The sequence below is a fragment of the Pelodiscus sinensis genome, chromosome 1, assembly GCF_052426305.1.
Source record: "Pelodiscus sinensis isolate ZL-2025 chromosome 1, ASM5242630v1, whole genome shotgun sequence".
NCBI classification, from domain to species: domain Eukaryota; kingdom Metazoa; phylum Chordata; order Testudines; family Trionychidae; genus Pelodiscus; species Pelodiscus sinensis.
In genome coordinates, this window is record NC_143052.1 from 136,745,514 (window position 1) to 136,767,262 (window position 21,749).

General features: G+C 46.3%; 1 protein-coding gene across 2 annotated transcripts in view; it reads left to right on the forward strand.

Annotated features, from left to right (window-relative positions):
* Positions 1-21,749, forward strand: part of LOC102455926 (ovostatin-like) — a 76,475-nt gene that overhangs the window by 30,558 nt on the left and 24,168 nt on the right. For both annotated transcript variants that reach the window (XM_006136392.5, XM_006136393.5), the window contains exons 20-28: positions 1,989-2,115; positions 2,479-2,600; positions 10,060-10,111; positions 12,929-13,012; positions 15,616-15,792; positions 16,273-16,354; positions 16,741-16,897; positions 17,671-17,745; positions 18,748-18,913. In XM_006136392.5, the coding sequence (XP_006136454.3) occupies positions 1,989-2,115; positions 2,479-2,600; positions 10,060-10,111; positions 12,929-13,012; positions 15,616-15,792; positions 16,273-16,354; positions 16,741-16,897; positions 17,671-17,745; positions 18,748-18,913 (1,042 nt within the window). The remainder of the gene's footprint in view (positions 1-1,988; positions 2,116-2,478; positions 2,601-10,059; positions 10,112-12,928; positions 13,013-15,615; positions 15,793-16,272; positions 16,355-16,740; positions 16,898-17,670; positions 17,746-18,747; positions 18,914-21,749) is intronic.

Genomic DNA, 21,749 nt, shown 5'->3' on the forward strand with positions numbered 1-21,749 from the left:
GTTGTTCTAGGTCAGCCATAAAGATGTTAGCATACTGTGGGGCCATGCGTGTACCCATGGCTGTGCCGCTGATCTGGAGGTATAAGTTGTTCTCAAACCGGAAATAATTGTGGGTGAGAACAAAGTTACATAGGTCTGCTATCAGGTTGGCAGTAGTGTCCTCTGGGATAGTGTTTCTAATTGCTTGTAATCCGTCTTCATGTGGGATGTTGGTATATAGAGCTTCTACATCCATGAAAAAGAGGGGTGTGAGCACAGGGACATTTATACTTCCGAATAACCACAAGGGGGCAGCAAGCATCCCAGCCACAGGTAACAGATGCTGGTCAGCACTACAGCTCCTACCACCCTGGCCTGCCTTGAGGAGCAGCTGCTGGTTGTCATGTGGCCCAGCCTCTACCCTTGGGTCAACCTCAGGGAGAAGCCATTGGGTGGGCAGTGAACAGCAAGCGGAAGGCTTGCTGGATTAGCTCTAAGGCAGATGGCAGAAGCAGCACTGCAGTGGAGGGTGGAGGCACAGCTGACCTGTAGCTGCCCAACCATATACCTTATACGGAACTTAGGGGAGCTGCCAACCCACCCTGGCTGCAAACCCTCACAGGGCCAGTCTGCTTTTCTAGAAAGTCCTACAAGTGGTGGACAAATAGGCAGCCAAACAAGTTTGTAAGAGAGCATTGCACAACTTTAAGTGAGCATGTGCTCTAATAGATAAGCAACGTAACCACATTAACCAGGATTTTTAGGAGTTCCTATAGCATCATTTATGCTTTAGGGTTACTGCAGAGGCAGAACCTGGGCCTCCCACATTGTAAATTAGGATGTGGAGAGAAGTTGAGTCTGGTCAGGTTCAAACTCCTGCCTGGAAACAGGGAGCATCAGAGGAGTGTTTGCCTAGGCAGAGGCTCTAGCCAGCTTCTGAAGCCTATGGCAAATAGCCTGCACTTCATGTGTACCATTCTGCAGCATGAGGCAGCGCTTTCTGCCCTTGAGGACAGGAGGTGTAGAGCTGTGTTTGAATGTGCTTTTTTTCCAGCTAACCACAGAGGGATTCTGCCTCACTATCCTCCAGGCAGAACACTTCCAATAACTGTGGGGTGCAGCACACTCCTCAACAGGATGCACACAGCTTAACGGGGATGTGAACAATACTTGTACCTTCTTGTATTTTGACTTTTATCCCTAGTTACATTTTTTTTATGCTTGATTTTAATATTATATCATGAGATTTCAATATATCCTCTTTTTGGTGGAGGTCTCCTGGGATAACTGGAGAACTTCAGCAAAAACTCCAGTCATCAGAAGAAGTGGGCTGTGCCCACGAAAGCTCATGATGCCATCTACATGTTTTGTTGGTCTATGAAGTGCTACCAGACCATTTATTGGTTTTTTTGTATGTACTTTGTTAGCCTTTAAAGAGGTGTGTTTGAATCTTTCAGAAAAAGACTTTTTTCCTGTTTAAGTGTCTGAGTTAAATAGATAACAGACAAAAAGACGCCAGAGGTTTAAATAATTTGACTAAAAACCCCTTCTGTTCTCTACATCTTGTGATGTCACAATCTCTTTCCAGTTTTCCTAGTAGTCCTGCAACAAAACACAGAAATCTAGAAAATAATTCAGAAAAATGTTTGGAAGAAAAAGTAACAACCCTTTGTGGCCTTCAATGTATCCCATAAAACAGGGGAGAGGGGGGAGGGAAATGCGGGCAATGCTTTCCTATGCAAGTCACCTTGTGTACTGAGTGTGAGCATGGGTACTGCTCAGAATATTGGGTTACCTACTGCAATGTTATAGTTCATGTCCCTATGGATAGCTACTAGAAACAAGAAAAAGGGAGATTTAACTGAGTGAAGAGTGGTCCATCCAATACCATGGCATCCCCTGTCCCACTACTGTCCTGGAGCTCTGGCATTGGATATCCATTGGAGACAGAAGGGAGTTCCTGTGTCTGATATAGCCTGTACCACATCATTATTTCTCTCCACTCTCAGGTTAGTATTTTGCTGGCCAGTTCCCAAGATTACCAAGCTCAGCTCCTCTCCCCAGAGGGAGACGATGGATGTGTGTGCGCCAATGAGAGGAAAACCTATGTCTGGAATATTATCTCCAAAAAACTTGGTAAGTGTCTGCACAGCTTTCTCTCCCAGGACTGAGGCTAGTCTAGTCACCAAAAGTCCAAACCCAAATAGTCCATCTCATAAGCATATAGAACTTGGAGCTACATTGCCCCAACCTTGTTTGTCTGGGAGGTGCACTATGGAGAACTGCATTGCTCTGCCCCTCTCCATGTATAGAGCTCAGAGCTTCATCACCCTATGGCTGCTCATTTAGGATAATGATAATCACACCAGCTGATCAGCAACATTCGGAACTGCAGCTTTGTCACATGGAGAGGGCTGTTGCCAGAAGAAATCTGCTAACTTCAGCCATCACACTGGGCAATGGAGGTAACTGTTTTCTCTTTATGGGGTGTTCTTCCAGGTGACGTGATATTCAGTGTTACTGCTGAGACCAAGCAGAATGCTAGCAAGTGTGAGAACCGAACATCTGGGAGGCCAGAGGCAGGGTGGAAGGATACCCTGATCAGAACCCTGCTGGTTGAGGTACAATGAAAAACTCCCTGTTTCTGTGTCTGAATATCTTTTCCTTCCCTGAAAAGTGAAGCAAGTATCTGAAAGCAAATCAGAATACTTCAAGTGTCCTAAAGTGCACTTACTTCACAGCCACCTTGGTTAGTGAAGGGAATAAGTCTGGCAAGCCGAGACAGGAGGCAGAGGCTAGAGCCTGCTTTATTTTCTTAAATGCTTCTTCCTGGGGTTCCCCCCATGGTACCAGCTCGTTATCAGCTTTCCCTCCTCTAGTGAGGGTCTGGATTGTTTCCACTATATCTGAGTATTCAGGAATGTATGCTCTGCAGTAGTTTAGGAGACCCAGAATTTTGCGGACCTCCTTAACAGTTTGTGGTCTCGGTAATTCTTGAATGGTTCACTTTCTGTCCACAGTAAGAGCCTTCTGGCCCTGCGATATTTCATGCCCTAAGTATAAGACTCTGTGTTGCTGTAGCTGAGTCTTTTGGGCACTTAGTTTGAATCCGGCTCCTTGGAATTGAATTATTAGCCGGATCAGGGTTTTTAAGTGATCCTTCTCATTTGAGCTGACTATTATCAGGTCGTCCACATATTGCAATATTACTGTGTCTCCTTCCATCTAGACCTGCTCCAAGGTTTTTGCCATAGCTTTACGAAAGATTGAGGGTGACCCGTGGTATCTTTATGGTACACGAGTCCACGTATATTGCTGCTCCCCAAGGGTAAATGCAAATTTGTCCTGGCTCTCCTTAACAAGGGAAATGCTCCAAAATCCATTTGCTACATCCAGGACTGTAAATACCGAATGAGTTGGGCTCAGTAAGTTAAGAATAATGGCGAGACTTGCCACAATAGGGTGAGCTTTGGGGGTCACTCTGTTCAAGTGGGTATAATCTATAGTTAATTTCCATGTCCCATTGGGCTTTTGGACAGGTCATATTGGGGAATTTGTGGTAGAGGTGGTCCTCTGGACCACTCCTCCTGTGTTCCAGATCTTTGACTATACCCTTGACAGCCTCTAAAGCTTCTGGTTTAATTGGGTACTGCCTGTGAGCTTTATGTAAAGGTCCTTCTATGACTACAGGCTCCATGTTTACTATCCCGCAGTCCTGTTTATCAGTGGCCCAAACCCTGGAATGCAGGGAGCAGAGGGTTTCTATTAAGCTTTCCCCCCACTCAGGGGTAGCGATCTCGCTACAAGAGATCAGGGCAATGTCTCGGGGTGGTTCTATTTGTCGGGCTTCCCCTGATGCTGCTGGCTCTGGGGTTAATGATTCCCCGGAGCACTGTAAGGAGATCTATGCTGCAGATTGTGTCCCTGTGTTCGGGACAAACTCAAATTTGGCTTACAGTGAATACATCTTCAAATTCAATTTCTACCAGTTGACTTAGGATGGCTTTTATTTTACCTCCCCCCACACCCTTAAGCCAAATATGTCGGTATGTGAGGGGAAGGTTTTGGCTAGTTATCGAGACTAAGGCTCTGGTGTCAGTTAACATTTTGCACTGACGGTCAGCCCCCCGCTCGTGCGTTAAACATCCTTGGGTCGCCCGCAGTTCCAGCCACAGATGCCACTGCTACCTAATTGCTGGCAAGGATCTTAATCTCCTGGAGTTGCTTGGCAGCTTTCTCCTGCTCCTGTATGCCACTCTCTTGCTCCTGGGGGCTAGGAGCAACAGGTTTGTTCTGCTTGTTTGGCCATTGGCCTGCCTTTCCCCCTCCAGGGTGGAAACACTCTTCTTTAGTATGGACGATCTTTTTGCAGTGGGTGCAATGTTTGGGCTTCTTTTTATGCCAACAGACCCGTGCTATGTGCCCTGGCTTCCTACAAGTGTAGTAGAGAATAGCTTTGATGGAATTAATTGCGGCTTCTTCCTCTACTGCACTTACAGAAGCTGCCTTTTTCTTCATGTTCTCTAAATTGGTAGCCCACTTCGTTATGTCCACATAGGTGTTTCTGAGTGAAATGCCTAGGGCCAATATGGCTTGATGGTCAGCGGACATCCCTTCCTTCAGAATTTGGAGGAACACCTCGTGATCTCTATGTGTTATGCCGTCTAGCCCAGAATACAAACAGAAGGCATTCCATTTTCTTTCAGCATATGATATGATGGACTCTCCCTTCTGTTGGGTGACTAAGCCCAGTGCTCCCCAGTTGGTGGTGCGAGCTCCTAAGGCTGTGGCAAGGGCAGTTTTAAGCCCATCTAAGTCTCCCGCCTCTCTGTTCTCCATCTGTTCCCCAGGGTCGAAGGGGTCCGGGACAGTGTCCTCAGCCCAGCACCCAGATCTCCACCTTTCTTCTAAATTCTCCCACAGATCTTTGGGGCATTTACACTTTTCCAGGATGTGCATATCCTTCTTGTGTAAACCATGCATTTCCCCTAAGCTGTCCAGCTTATCCCAAAATTAGGTGTTTTTATTATTTCGCTTTAGATCGGGCAGCTCTGTTACGAGGGCCTGTTTCTTCAGGGGGGTGAATGGACGATACTCCAAGGTGGTTTTGAAGTGGAATCCCCGTGTTACGTTTCCATCCTCGTCAATATTCCTTATTCTCCTGGTTTGTATCTTAATCGGGGCCATATGGACAATCTGGTCCCTTTCAGGTATCGTCTGTGCCCTCTCTTTTTCCTCAGCAGCGTGTGGCAATGACCCGTATGGGGCTGAGCATAGAGAGGAGTAGAGGGGGTGATGTTGTACTGCTGGATTCCCCCCTAAGTTTGGGAGAGGCGGCGCAGTTGTATGGGCGCGCCAGCTGAGAGGTTCTTTTCTCTCCCTTGTAATACATTCTCTTGGCACAGAGGTGCTGCTGCTTGTTGTTTACATTCCTCACTGTGGGGTGGATTTTTTCTCTTTTGAGCTTCAATATCATCCCTCAGGACCTTAATTTCTTTCTCTTTTAACGCAAGGATATCTAGCAATGTTGTTATTGCCTTCTCAATTTTGCCACTCTTATGTTTGGTCCACCACTTGATCAAATCCTTCTCTGGTGTGGCTGCAGTATACCCTGCCTTTTTGACAGCCGCTTGCCGAATCTGTGCATGTTTGTATTCTAAATATTTCAGTGGGCCAGCTTTCACTCCTGCCTGTGATGTCATGGCTTCTGTCTTGCTTAGCCCTCAATCCATCCTTCCTTTTTTTTTTAAATTTTGTTTTCTTTTTTTTCGGGGATGTACATCTCCCCCTTCTTTTTTTGTTTTTGTTTTCCAACATTGATTACGTGGGCACAGGCCTCCTCCGTCCCCGGATCAAGTGTTGGGGTTCTACAGAGGATGCACGCAGCTTTCCTTCCTTGGATGTCACAGCCACTGACATCTCACTCACCGGGAATCTTGGAAATCTCTCCCTCCCTTTCTCTGCATACAGTTTTGCTGTCCCGCGTCCCAAAGGGCACACCCGCAGATCAGCTTTCCAACACTGCTGTATACAGTTTATACCGCCGTGGTTCTTGTGCCTTTGGCACCCTTCCCACTGCCAACTGGAATGAGAACTTGCACTATTTGAGGGTGTATATGTCACGTGCCTATCAGGGTGCTTCTGTCAGGTCTTTCAATGTTACTTGCAATGAAAGAGTGGACCACCAGTTCATACTGCCCGCCGCCTGGTGTACCCAGTCAATTCTGAGCTTAACGTATGGCTCAATAACTCCCTGGTGGTTTATCCAGTCCCTCCGTAACAGCCCCTTAGCTCAAACAGTATACTGCCCTCTTGTGCTTGTCCCCACAAGGGTTCCCCCTCAGGACTGCCTTTTATGCTTGGTTCATACACATCCAGGTTTCTCGTGCCTCAGATGGGAATGGAACCAGGATGTGTCTGAAGGGAATGAGAGACTTCAAACCCTGGCCTAATGAGGTGGTAAAATAAACATACTCACCTCTCTTTGGGTGTCAGTCTCCAATTCCTGATCAGCTCAGAAGCCTGGATCCCGGATGAGCCTTCAGCTGTAGGGAATAAGTCTGGACCCTATGAATGCAGGTGAAAACAAGTCAGAGGATATTTTACACACTCAACACTGGTGGAGTGACAGGGGTTAACCTGGTGAACACTGGTTAAACAAAACATTACAATAGATTATATAGGCGACAGACGGACGGAGGAGAAGCAATTTGATAAGTTCTAGCAGCACGACAAAATGAGCATGTAAGCCAATAACCTATGAAAGATTACATAACATCTCCCCCCATTGGCAGTTAAACATTTTATCAATAATACAGGAATCAATAATTCCTAACAAGCTAAATAAGCCAACATAAAAAAGACAGACATTTCAATGGCAGCTTTGTCTATTGGAGTTATGATGCGTCTACTTCGGGAGGATACTGCCTCGCGTTGGCGTGGTCCTTTGGTTCCAAGCCCATTATCTAGGATTAAAGGAAGACAGTGAGCACAAATCACACTTGTTAACCTTAACAAAGTTTGTTTTGGTACCAGCCAGTGTCTTATCGTAGTGAGGCCCTCTTGGAATGTGGTTGCCAAGGTGACCAGGGTCATGTTAATGGCCTGTGCCATGTGTTCCCAGGCCTGTCTCAAATTTAGGATTGAATAGAGGTACTTAGCAAAATACCATGGACTGCCTCAGTTTACCCTACAGTTAGGCACAAGTGTTCAGTTTAGGAATGATGCCACTGCCATACAGATGATGTTGGGAGGATGAGTGTTCAGTAAATGTGATGGTCTGTGTGTAAGCCAGCTGTCACAGCTCAATTCCCCAATCTGAGTGTAGATATGGAGCCTGGCTAGCACAATAAACTCTGTAAGAATCTGTCTCTAACTCCCAGAGACAAACTTTGAGGTCTGTGGTTGGAAAGACTGACCTACCCTGTGGTGTCTCAGTTTCCCTGAGATCTAAGTGACCCAAGAGTAATTTTAAAAATATAAAATAAATCCTTTTCCAGGGAAGAGATCATTTGGGAATCCCCTCCCTGAGGCAGTTCTCCACCCCCCACTCCAACCTCTGTTATGCTTGGAGTTTGGAAAACAAACAGAGGGAATCCGCAGAGAACAATGGGGCTCTACTCCTTCCAGGTAACATGGGCACGTAGGTTTAAGGACACAAAAATATCAACCAATACCAGTTAATCAAAAAAAAGAGGAAAAACACTTTTATTATCAAAACAAGACTATTGTTGCAAGCATAGTAAATGACTGGGTGTTAAAAGCTATGCAGTGAAATAGACTCAGGGGAAATCCCTGGGTTGTAATCCTGAGTTACAGAAGAGAAGAACAATTAACCAGGTCAGACATGATTTCCAAACCCGCAAACAAGGAAAACAATAAAACCTGATGGAGTATCTGTAAGCATCCTACTTACAGATGCTGCTGTGGCTTTTCAAAGAGACAGCACTGCAGCTGAGCCGGGGATCAACTGTGTGGTGCTGCCCCTTGAAACTCCGCCTCGGCATTTCAAAGTGGCAGCGCTGCACGAAGCTCAGTAGGGGCTCTGTGCAGTGCTGCTGCTTTGAAGTACCCTCTCTTCCCCCATTTGCTTATCCGATAGTTGACTAGTCGACCAGTCCTTAACATCCTTACTAAGTGTAGGAGGCTTTGCCGCAGTCTCCAGGGAACCAGAGGTTGGTGAATCTGTTCTTGTGTCTGGGGTCCACTCCCACCTGATATAGACAGCCCTTCCAGATCTCAAACCATGACCTTGGCAGGTGTGTTGTTGCACCAATTTCTTCTGGATTGGGGCCTTTGCCTGCTCCCAAGCTCGACTCAAAGTTTGGTCCTCCCTTTGTTCCTGCAGGAAGTCTATGTCCCTTTCCAGCTCAATCTAATGGATTCACATCCAGGCTAGAGTTTGCTGCAGATCCCAGGAGGTTATATAGCCCTTCTTTGGGATCGATTTCAAGAGGAAGCCCCTGTAGTCTCTTCTGGAGCCCTGGGTTGACATTTTCTTGAAGGTAAATATTCACAGTTTCACACAGCCTCTTTAAAACAAGGACCAATCTCAGCCTAACACCACAGGGTAGGTCAGTCTTTCCAACCACAGACCTCAAACCTTACCCGGGCAGTTGGACAGGGATGTATTTCCCCATGAATGTGCTTGAAGTTGATTGTATTCTCAGAGATCGTGAGTATATGGACTAGGCCCTCCTGTATAATGATCTAACTGCAGCCAGAGTCTACCAGGATCTACTCCTTTCACTCTCACTGGAATCACTAATTTTCCCAGACCAGGTTTCTGTACTCAGTGGCCTGTGACCCAGACTTGGCCATAATTACAGTCCATATACAGGCACTCTTTCTGAAAGTGTCCATCTTGGCCACATCCCCAACAACAGTCCCAGGACCCTGTACACCTTGGTTCTTCCTTAAGCAGGCCTCTTTCTCCTCTTTGATACCTTTCCTTTCCTGCAGGGCCTTGGGAAACTGGTTGTTGGTACTCCATCATGGAGGGTTCAGCGTGTCCTGGGAAAGCTGTATGTGGGAACCTTAGCAACTCCATCCTCTGTGGTTTCATCTGTCCCAGACCCTCTTGTTTCCTTGGGCTTTCTGAGCACTGGGGTTGGGTTCCGGTCTCTTCTGCCACCAGGTAATCCTCCATTACGCACACTGCAGCTGCCAGCATTGTTGGCTGGTGGCATTCAACCCATTACTTTGCTCCTACAAGAAGCACCTATACAAACTGCTCAAGGGCCACCAACTCTGTCACCTGGCGTCCAGTTAATCCCTCCAGGATCAATCACTTGCAGCAGTGGTCCCAGATACATTGAGCCACAGTCTGTGACTGAGCCCCTGCAGGGTACCTTTCTTTGTGCAACCTTTAACAGTATGCCTCAGGGCTAATACTGGTACTGTCCTGTATGGCCGCTTTCATTCATACATAATCCAGGGCATCTTGGGAACCAAGTAGGAGTAGGCCATCTGTGCCTGTCCTGTTAAGTATGGTGCCAACAGAGTGGCCTAGTATTCCTAGGGCCAGCAGGAGGCCATAGTGACCTGTTCAAAGGATACTACAAAATGGTCTCCTGGGTCTCTGGCTCTTGTCATCTGGGTCTCTGACTAGGTTACCTTTGGAACTCCTGTGGCAGGTCCTTCCTCTCCAGTGTCCAGCCTAGACTGAGCTGAGCTGCTCCTTTTTATACTGCTCCAGGACTTGGAGCATTCCCAGTCTGGCTGGAGGGGTGGGACTTCCTTTGCTTAGTGTTTTAATCCTTTTGGACCCGTGTGGGGTATGCACACCCTGTCACAGGTGGAGATTAGGAACAACTTCCTAACTGTCATGATGGTTAAGCACTGGAATCAATTGCCTAGGAAGGCTGTGGAATCTCCAACACTGGAGCTATTAAGAGTAGGTTAGATAAATATCTGTCAGGGATGATCTAGATGGTGCTTGGAGCTGCTGTGAGGGCAGGGGACTGGATTTGTTGACCTCTTAAGGTTCCTTCCAGTTCTAATGTTCTGTGATTCTATTTTCTTCTGTAATATTCATTCTGATGTGCGGTATGTATCTCCTCTCTCCACTCCACACACCAGCCTGAAGGCATCGAAAAGACAGTAACCCAGAGCAACCTCATCTGCACAAAAGGTAAGGGCATCTCTCCAAATTCCATACTTGTTGATTGGGACCAAAGCTCTTTCCTGTGGTACTAATTAATTTTTTTAAATCCCTGAGTCAGCTCCCTGTCACTGTACCACAGGTACCTAGATGTGTAAAGAAGGATCACCCGAGTGGTAGGGGACTAGTCTAGCACTTGGACAATGAGAGTTCAATTTCCTGCAATGCTAATAACCTCCTGTGTAACCTTGGGTATGAGTATGTCTCTGCTGCATGCTAAGCCAGACTCAGGGTTGGCCTTACCATGAGGCGAACTGAGGCGGCCGTCTCAGGTGCAAGACTGTGGGGAGAGGGGCGCCACTAGGACCAGAGTATAGAAAATTGTGTCTGCTGCTGGTGCACATGTATTGTCTCTGCTCTAGATGCACAGAGATGGTGGAGTGCTGTGCTGGAGGAAGGAGGGCACAAGAGACATGACATAGGCTGGCAGGAAAAAAGGGGATATGGGGGCGTTATTTGAGCTCCCCACCTCAGGTGCCAAAATGTTGTGGTCCAGCCCTGGCCAGACTCTGTCTCAGGTTAAGTGCAAGCCCCAGCATGCAAGCCACTCTGATTTGGGTCAGCAAGCACTCTGGTTCCTAGAAGTCTGCTTGGGGGTGGGGAAGAGCCTGAGTCCTGCTGTGACTTAGGTCCAAGCCTTGCCGTTGCACACTGTGGGTACAGCTCAAGTTGCAGACTCAAGTCAGAAGCTCAGAGTAGTTCAATATGGATGTGTTAGCACAGTTGTGAGACTAGCATCTGGCAACTGGAACCCCAGATTTACAATGCAGGGTGAATGTTTAAACATGGTCCCACTGATCTGGATTTAGTCTTCAATGTGGCCAGATTCTTTGTGTCTCTGTACCTGTAGTGCAGTGGATCGGGATCTATCCATAGTTCTTGGAGCCTCTGACAAGTGATCCTGACTGGTTTGGCCAGGAAGCTATCAAGCACTGGCACTTCAGTTGCCCTTGCCTCTATTGTCCAACTGCTCCTTGTCTTGGAGCTGCTCTCCTGGGATCCTCCTGCTTGCTGTGCAGGGTGTGGGAGGAAGAAGTGGGTTGCTGATGTCAGGGTGTCCCTCCCCCCCCCCCCACTTCTGTACCCTGTCTCCACACAGAGAGAAGGGGATGGAGGGAGCTTAGCAATGCAAATCTCTGTCACTCTCATATTGTGTGTGTGTGTGTGTGTCATTCTCACAAACACACACACTGTCCTTCCCTCTCATATCCCGATCCAACACATATGTGGGGGGTTATTGTTACTTCTGTTACTGCTTGCAAAGTGGGTTAGTTTGGGTTTTAGACTGGTCTGTGCATTTCAGCATTTTCATTTCTCTCTTACGCTTACATTTAATTCTTTGAGCAGTGAGTTCTAAAATGCCGAACCTGTCATGGCTGGACTCATTATCCCCGTGGTAACTGCTGCTCTGGACGTGGCTGGCATGTCCCTGCAGCCCCTGAGAGAGGCAGGGTAGGGAGTCTCCACATGCTGTCCTTGCCTGCAGACACTGCTCCTGTAGCTCGCAGTGATCAGTAATGGGGAGCTGTGGTCAGTAGAAGCTGTGGGCTCAGTGCCTGTAGATGAGGGCAGCACATGGCGCCATGGAGCCATGGCTGTGCATGCCAGCTGCTTTCAGGAGTGGTGCAGGGCCAGAGCAGGAGTGTGCCTGACTTAACCACACTGCTCTACCACTCAGAAGCCATCTCAGTGAAACGGTGCCCAGCCAGAGCCTGCTTCCTGAACCCCTGTCCCAGCCCTGAACTTCCTCCCGCCCCAGACTTGAGTCCCTCTGCACCCAAACTGCTTATCAGATCTTACACCCTGAACCCCCTCCTGGATCCCAATCCCCCCAGCTGGGCAAATCCTGGAGCCCCTCCCACACTCCAAACCCAAGATCGGAGGCTGCACCCCAACCCTCTGCCCAGCTCGGTGAAAGTGAATGAGATTCAGGTAGGAAGAGGGGATGTAGTGAATAGGGTGAGGCCTCGGAGAAGGGGTGGAGCAGGGACAGAGCTTCAAAGAAGAGGCAAGAAGAAAGTGGGGCAAGGGTATTTGGGTTTGAGGCAGATCTTACATTGCACTTAAATTTTAAAAAAGTGATCTTGTGGTTAAAAAGGTTGGAGACCACTGCTCTAGTGGTATGGTAGTGCTTGTTAATAGTATAAAGGGCCATATAACTGCCTAAGATACAAAGTTCACAGGACTATTTCAGGCATGTCATGGGCCCTCTGCTAGCAAATTTTAATGATGGCCTCCCCTCAGAGTTTAATTTTTCAGTTTCCCTCTCCCAGGGAGGCCGGGAAGTGGGGCTGGTACTGGAGAGATAGACAGGGCACAGTAAAGCCTTAGAACGGATTTCGCCATGAAGAATAGTCAGTAGCCAAGCTGATGTGGAGGCCCTGGGAAACCGTTTGCTAATGAAGGGAATGAACAATGAGGACTCTGAGCCTCACCAATGCTCCATATCAAGTGTCTTGCTGAAGAGGTTCCTTCAACCTGGGTTCCTGGCCACCACAAGTACCATCACAGTCTGTGAGCACTGACCTTCCCTAGCTAGGATGACTTCAGTGAATTGTGGTAACTTACATCAGCTGAGGATTTGCCTCATTTTGTCGAGCTTTAGCTGTAGTTGTTTTACTGTGTCTCCTTCTCTCCTTACGATTGATACGCTGTTCCCCATTGTCGGTGTCCTATGATGTTCATTCGTTTTAATTTTTTACACAAAGCAGTTAGTTGCTAAATAAAAGTTGCTAAATAAAAGTTGCTGTATAAAATATCAATTTTAATCCTATATTTTCCTCACAGATTCCACAACCACTGAACCAATATCTCTGAAACTACCTGAAAACCTGGTGGAAGGGTCAGCCAGAGCCTCTTGCTCTGTGACTGGTAAATCTATAAAGTTTGTGTTGAGATTCTTCTATCTCAAGATAAACAAACTTCTCAGCAAGAAGGCTTATTCCTGCCTCTTAGAAATTCACCATCTAGTTTTTCAGTGCTAGGAGACACCCTCTTCACCAGAAGGGAGAAACCCAGTTTCTGAATGTTTGTGATGCTCCTTTAGACCTTTCTTTTGGTATAGAGGGTTTATTGGTACTTGTTAGGATCAACTTATTTCTTTGCCACTCATAACTAATGCACCCAGCCTAAACTCATGCCAATAAAACATTTGCCTCCCCATCATCCCATCTATCAAGCTGTATTATTCACAACTTATAAAACCATAAATCAATTGTGCTAGGTTGGAGTGCATAGCAAGCAGGGGGCACAGCCCCCTAGTAAGCTCAATTAAAATTCTTTTGTATCCCTCTGTGAGTTAAAGTATCCAGACCATGAAAGGGGAACTAAAATAATTTATTTTGAAATACATTGCATTGCAGTTTTAAGGCCTGATACTCAGGGATGTACCAAGCCAGAGATGCAATTTCTAGGTGTCCCAAAGAGGAACCAGGAATCTCTGCACTGAAGTGCTATGAAGGAGGGTCCCTAAAGTTTTTCATAGTGGGAATATAATAGAGAATGACTGCTGGACCCTTCTGTCCCCTACCTGATTAATGATCACCCAGATACTCTTCCTCCACTTCAGGGCATCCATGTGACAACTGGAGCAATTTCTTACATGGAAAGGTATAGAATCATAGAATGCTAGAACTTGAAGTGACCCCAAGAGGTCATCGAGTCCAGTCCCCTGCCCTCATGGCAGGACCCAGGGCCATCTAGATCATCCCTGATAGATACCTGTCTAACCGGCTCTTAAATATCTCCAGTGATGGAGATTCCACAACCTCTCTAGGCAACTTATTCCAGAGTTGAACCCCCCTGACAGAAAGTTTCCTAATGTCCAACCTAAACCTCCCTTGCTGCAGTTTAAGCCCATTGCTTCTTATCCTATCCTCAGAGGCAAAGGAGAACAATAATCAGCATAGCAGCATTGCGCAAGAGGGCTTTTCTTGCGCGAGAAGGAGCAGTGTAGACACTCTTTCTGGTGCAAGAGCCTCTTCTGCAAAATGGCGGCTCATTCGATATGCAAATGAGGCTCTGCGACATTTCATGCTTAGCCTCATTTGCATATTTCTGGCACCAGAACCCGCCAGTATAGACATAGCCTTATTGTTTGCTTATATTCATCCGTTGTAATTTGTCCTAGTTTCCACTTTTTATATGATTCCTTTTTTATTTTTAGATCATACAAGATCTCCTCGTTAGGCCAAAGTGGCCTTTTGCTATACTTTCTATCTTTCCTACACAGAGGAAAAGTGCTTGCTTTTGGGCCCCTAATAATGTTCCTTTGAAAAACTGCCAACTCTCTTGAGTTGTTTTTCTCCTTAGTCTTGTTTCTCATGGGACCTTACCTACCTGCTCTCTGAGCTTACCATTGGGATAACATTGAGGAAAGAATTTGATGCATTTCAGCTCTTTCGTAATGTGATTTAACATCTGGAAATAAAGAGGAAATGTTATAAGCACCCAGTTTTTTATGGAGGATAGCTTTGGAGATAAGATATTGGAAACTTCTGCTCTAAAGTACCCATTTCTAGCCCTGTTAAATTAGGCGTTCTTAAAAACCTGTCACTGGTCCAGGCTTTTTTGCCCAGGCTGTTACAAGTGTAACTTTCTCGAAATGGAAGAAACCTTATCTGTTGAGGAGCTTTTTGCTCTCTCTTTTAAAATAGTAAAAAGCAGCTGGTTAGTGCTTTGCAGGTGTTCACCACATTCAAAGTATTTCTGATGCAGATTAGATGGCAAAGTGCATGTGAGGCAGCCAACAGAGTATGATTTGCACAAGTCTCTTGTTTGGCGTTTTTTTGGCATTTGTCTACTTTAGAACAGAACAAATCTGTTCTCCTGTGCCTGCCCAGAACTACTGCCTCAGGGTATGTCTACACTACCACCCTAGTTCGAACTAGGGTGGTAATGTAGGCATACCGCACTTGCAAATGAAGCCCGGGATTTGAATTTCCCGGGCTTCATTTGCATAAGCCGGCCGGCGCCATTTTTAAATGCCGGCTCGTTCGAACCCCGTGCCGCACGGCTACACGCGGCACGGGCTAGATAGTTTGAACTAGCAAGCCATTCCACACTATCTGTATACCTCGTTCCACGAGGCGTACAGATAGTGCGGAATGGCTTGCTAGTTCGAACTATCTAGCCCGTGCCGCGTGTAGCCGCGCGGCACGGGGTTCGAACGAGCCGGCATTTAAAAATGGCGCCGGCCGGCTTATGCAAATGAAGCCCGGGAAATTCAAATCCCGGGCTTCATTTGCAAGTGCGGTATGCCTACATTACCCTCCTAGTTCGAACTAGGAGGGTAGTGTAGACATACCCTCACTGAGAACACAGCAAAGCCAGGGTAGAATTTCTACAAGAGGGGTTAATTCTAGAATCTCAGCCAGTTTGAGGGTACCTGCCTAGTGGACTAGTGTTACTTTTCCACAGTAGAGCCTCTGATGTAGGCTCTGTGTGACTCTCACTCTCTGGGTCTTTATTCCCAGGAGATATCCTGGGCACGGCCATGCAGAACCTGCAGCAGCTCCTCCAGATGCCCTTCGGCTGCGGGGAGCAGAACATGGTCCTGTTTGCCCCCAATATCTACGTTCTAAACTACCTGAATAAGACGAGGCAGCTGAATGAGGAGATCAAATCCAAGGCCATCGGCTACTTAGTCAGCGGTGAGGCACCTCTCCTTAATTTGTGACATCCTCCTCCCTCCATTGAGCATATGCTATGAAGTTACCCTGATAGTGTCGCATTTTTCTTTTAACTAAGCACACTGAACCATGCGACTGCCTTGTAATGCCTGCTGACCTGCTTCCTCCTGAAGACCAGTTAGTAGGTCTGCTTGAAACTGTTCCTTTCACTATCCTGCTACTTCAGTCCCCTCCCCACCCACTGCTCCTTTTAGGCCTTTTCTTCCTACCCCTTCCAAAAGACTGGTTTTGTTGTCAGTCCCTAGCGCCCACACTCCCCTTGCTCCTTTCCCTCAAGCTTCGATGCTAAGTCAAAGGTCTTCTGCTCCTTTCAGCCCCTCGGGCTCATTCTAATCCCTTCTTATCCTCCAGTTGGGGTTCTGGGTTTATTTGATGGTACATTAAAATGGGATTTTATTTGTTTTAATCAGCAAACATGCCCTCCTCCTTGTGTGTTTTCAGGGTACCAGAAACAGCTGTCATACAAACACCCAGATGGATCCTACAGTATCTTTGGGACTAGAGATAAAGAAGGAAACACATGGTGAGAGCTGGGAAGATGGCTGAGGCCTGGGCTGGTAATAAAACTATGAGCTGAAGTTGAAAGACACTTTTACTAAATAAATAAAACACACCTGTAAAGAACATGGACTAGAACTCTGCAGGCCTAAGAATAAATAGCTCTGTCGATGAGGCTAAGGCAGAATTTAATTGCTACTGATGTAGGTCCCTTCTTTTTTTTCTCTGTAAATTCACCTGTTATACGCATAAACACAGAGCCAGTGTTTTACAGAGAGCTAAAAGAAATAGTTCAATCCCATCCTCTGTGACTCATTCCTCTCCTGGTCTGTGTGTAGGGGAGCAAAGGGACTCTGCTGTTTTGCTGTTTTAGATTCCTACTGACTGCTCACTCATATCTGTGTTGTGCAGGCTCACCGCCTTTGTGTACAAGTCATTTCATCAAGCCTCCCCCTATATCTATATCGACGACAGTGTCCAATCCCAAACGCTGATCTGGCTGTCAAGCAAACAGAAGTCGAATGGCTGCTTCCAAAGTGTTGGGAAACTCTTCAACAATGCCTTGAAGGTGACATATTTCTGTTCCCTGCCAAACTTCTTCTCTTTTCATGGGAAAAGCACTGTCTTAATGCTGCCAAATTGCATCCTCACTCCTAAATTTCCTGGCATCTCACTCACTACACCCCCACACACCCCTGTTCACTGGTGGGAGCAGAGCGACATGACTGGGGGTGCATCTGGGGCTTTGCTTCCTCTGCTGCTGCTGCTGCTGGTGAGTGTAGGGAGGCAGTCCCACATGCTAGTACCAGCCCCCCGCCCCACTAGTCTCCCTGGCTGAGTTGCTGTGGGGAGGGAGCCAGAGGAAGAGGAGGGGAGAAGGCAGGGCAGAGGCATGGAAAGGCAGGGCCTGGGGCAGAAGGGGGTTGTCCTGGCTCTTCTCTGGGCTGGGAGGGGGGGGCAGTCCCATGGTCGGTGACCCCTTCATATTTCCCCTCACCAGTTGTCCCTATCCAGTACCCAAACTCCCTCACAGAATTTTAGACATGTCAGGGGAAAAGGGACTTCCAAGGAAGGGGTGCAAACTCTAGGCATTTTGGGCACAACCAACATTTCTGCGAACCTGCTACCTAGGAAGCTGCTTCAAAGAAAGAAAGAAGCAGGGTAAGTCTGATGTGGCCAGCAAATCTTTGTGACCAATTTGAGAGCTGCTATCCTGAACTTTTTGCCCAGGCTTCACAGAACTATGGGAACCTCTCTGGTGTAGGACGTCACCTCCTCCGTGGGGAGAAGGCCAGCCATCCCGCCCCCTCAAACTGACTACTTCTGTTGTGTTTCATTCAGGGAGGAGTTGATGACCAGCTTTCACTCACAGCCTACATCACCACGGCTTTGCTTGAGGCTGGGCACCCCAGTGTGGTAAGGCTTTCTTCCCTGTGCTTACCCTTCTGTATCTGTTTTCAGTGAATTGGCTTGGCCCCACAATATCTTACAAGTTGCTTGGGTGCTGGAAGTGATGCCCCTCAGACGTGTGTCTGCATGGAATGTGTATGCATTCATTGCTGTTCATAACAACAGATCTATAAACCCTTGTTATCAATCAGAAATTCCACTTCAATCGGAGGGCACTGCCTGGGTGGGGCTAGTGCAGTGTACAGCTTAGCATAACTGCTGATTAAATGAAAGGTCAGACATGCCTACAAACTCATCAGGCACTTGTTTGTGTGGTATATCTCAGCCTCAAATGTGAGTCACTCAGACCCAGGAGAAAGTTCAGGGCAGGCCTAGGAAACGTCCAAATGGTGTACATGTTGGTGTAAAACCAGGACAATACCATAGCTGTCAATGGATTGATACTAGAGGCCCTGAGCGCAAAATCTTACCCATACTATTAAGTCTTTATCCATGACTACAGAGTGTGATATTACCAGAGGAAGCTTAATAACTTCTTGTCAAGCTAAGCAAGCAGTGATTGGAGGAGCAGGGGCAGAATGGGCTTTCATTTATACTCCCTTTTTAATGTCAATAATGAAACCAAAGGGAAGCCTGCTTTATGGTGTTTCCCGTCTCCCGTGTTCTCAAAGTGGGCCTGAGCCACACTGCTTCCCACATCTCCCCCGGCTGCAAACTGCAAACCGCAGTGCTTCATGGCTGTGGAGGCGTTATGTAAACAAACCAAAGTGACCCATTAGCAGCTTTCTCAATGTGGCCTGCGACCCGCTTTGAGAAACACTGCCCTCGTCTGGCAAGTCCTGAAAATCTTCCTCCCGCTGCAGTCCTTTTGGACCTAGAAGGTTCTGTGTTCACTACTGTGATGGTGGCCAGATAAATTCAGCCTGGAATGTTCTGGAACAGAAAAATTTGCCTGGATGAAGATGTATGTCCCATATGCACAGACAGATCTAATGTATTTCTTTATAGCACCCAGTGGTCCGAAATGGTCTATTTTGCTTAGAGGCTGCATCTGAAGAAGAAATCAGCAAAGTTTACACCCAAGCACTCCTGGCCTATACCTTCTGCTTTGTTGGCAATGAGGGGAAATGTGACTTTTTCTTGAAGGAGCTGGAAAAATCTGCTAAGAAAGTTGGTGAGTGTCACCTAAATATTCTGGGACATTTGCACAGATGGTAGATGGGTTTTACCTACATGGTAGATAGGCCTACTGCCACCTTAAATTCTTCTGCTCAGATCTAGAAATCATGGTAACCAATTTTGGCCATGGAAATTGTATAATGGAGTTTTGCTTGTTAGAAAGAAATAGGGAGATAGGCAGGACCATAGGTAGGCCTGTTGAAATGTGAGGATCTATGATTTTATTTTTAACACACAACCCAAATTAACCCTTCTTTCTACATTCTCATAGATCCCTTGATTGTCATGCCCACCTCCCAACTTCAACCAGACCCAAGCTCCCCTCCTCCTCTGCAAATAGGTGCCGGCAGATGTCCAGTATTATGATACTTTTGACATCAAACATTTTCATTATCAATGACGAGAACTTACCAGGTCTGAATCTCACCTCCCTTTCACTAGTGCAAATCAAAGGTGTCTGGGAGGAAAGAAATGGGAGCAGTGTCTGTCCCTTGCTTTAGGTCTAGCACTTCCTTTCAGTCTCTCTGACTATAGACAGGGTGACAGCTTGTGGCACACACATTATCTTTGCAGTTTAATCCTAATGTCCACAGGACTTGATGGGTGAGTAACTTCTCCTTCAGAGCAGTGTTCTGGAATCCTTCATTCAATTTTGGTCTCGAAAAGGAATGAACAGAAATGCAGTGGGTTCAGAGATGTAAGGAGGAATACAATGATTTCCATTAGAAAATAGTGATAGAAATGTAGCTGTGTTAGTCTGGTGTAGCTGAAACAAAATACAGGACTACGACGCACTTTAAAGACTAACAAGATGGTTTATTAGATGATGAGCTTTCGTGGACCAGACCCACTTCCTCAGATCAAATAGTGGAAGAAAATAGTCACAACCATATATACCAAAGGATACAATTAAAAAAATGAACACATATGAAAAGGACAAATCAAATTTCAGAACAGAACAGGGATGCAGGGAGCGGGGGGGAAGTAAATGTCTGTGAGCTAATGGTATTAGAAGTGGGGAAAAGTAAATGTCTGTGAGCTAATGGTATTAGAGGTGGGGAAAGGTAAATGTCTGTGAGCTAATGGTATTAGAGGTGATAATTGGGGAAGCTACCTTTGTAATGGGCAAGATAGCTAGGGTCTTTGTTGAGACCCACGCATAGAGTGTCGAATTTTAGCATGAATGACAGTTCAGAGGATTCCCTTTCAAGGGAAATCCTTGAAAGGGAATTCTCTGAACTGTCATTCATGCTAAAATTCGACACTCTATGCGTGGGTCTCAACAAAGACCCTAACTATCTTGCCCATTACAAAGGTAGCTTCCCCAATTATCACCTCTAATACCATTAGCTCACAGACATTTACCTTTCCCCACCTCTAATACCATTAGCTCACAAATGTGATTTGTCCTTTTCATATGTGTTCATTTTTTTTAATTGTATCCTTTGGTATATATGGTTGTGACTATTTTCTTCCACTATTTGATCTGAGGAAGTGGGTCTGGCCCACGAAAGCTCATCATCTAATGAACCATCTTGTTAGTCTTTAACGTGCTACATAGCCCTGTATTTCATTAGAAAATAGATTGAAATCCCCTCAAGTATTTAAACTAGAGACAAAAAGAGGAGAAATAAAAGACTAGTACAGAGGTAGATTGTATGCTCCCGTTCTGCCTTTTTCGTAAAACCACACAAAGGAACTACTCCATGGAATGAAAAGGCAGCACATTTAGAAAAAATAAAAGGAAAGACTTATTACTGTAACACATAAATAGTCCATTGCTACTAGAGCTCACTGAGGCCTAAAATTTATGAGAATATCCACAATTACAGTAGGATTTTTTTAAAAAATAAGGGATTAAATTGTCATATCAGGGCATGAGACTACCCATATTCAAGGAAGATCAGAAAGAAACATCCTCATAGGGAGCTTATTCCATAACAGTCTGCATTTCCATTTCTTGTACCTTCCTCTGAAGTAGCTGGTACTGGCCACAGCCAGAGACTGATATTGGATGAGCTGGATCAGTGGGTGGGTATGGCATAACAATACCTCTGGCCAGAGCTTCAGCCAAACATCAAAAGGCTTAACCCATGACCAGAAAACAGAGAGTTTCACTAATTTTGTTTTGGATAGGTGAAGTGTCCATGTACCAAGCAATCTCCCTCAAAGTCCCACGTCTGGCTTCCTTTGACTCCCTTCTCCTGCTCGCCTCAGGAAGGGGCTGTGATCATGAATGTAGCACAGAGGGGTGCATTTCAGATTCTGATAGGCAGGATGACCTGTGCATGGTGTGGTGGGGGTGGAGAAAGGGAGATCATGTGGAATCAGACTGGGGACAGTGGTTTCCACAGTGTTACTGAGCCTGCTCAGTATAAGTCAAGGAGCAAATTGCAGGGGAGGTGACTTCATCTGCTCTCCCACACACACATATCACCTCTTTCCAGGAGCTACTAAGGCACTGGAAACTCTAGATTTGGGGCAGATAACTTAGCAATTAGCTGACAGGAGCACTGTATCTAATTCCCATAAAAAAGAAAAAACATAAAATACATGTTAGATCTAATACTAGCATTTTCTGACTGCTTGTAGCAAGTCACCTAAGGGACACTGGTTAGCTTTAAAATTTTCAGATGGAGTCTCCATCCCTAGAGGTATTTAAGACTCAGCTTGACAAAGCCCTGGCCGGGTTGATTTAGTTGGGATTGGTCCTGCCTAGAGCAGGGGGCTGGACTTGATGACCTTCTGAGGTCTCTTCCAGCTCTATGATTCTATGAATTCTGACTTTGTTATTAACTGCAGAGAGAAAGAGAGACAGCTGACAGGACTTT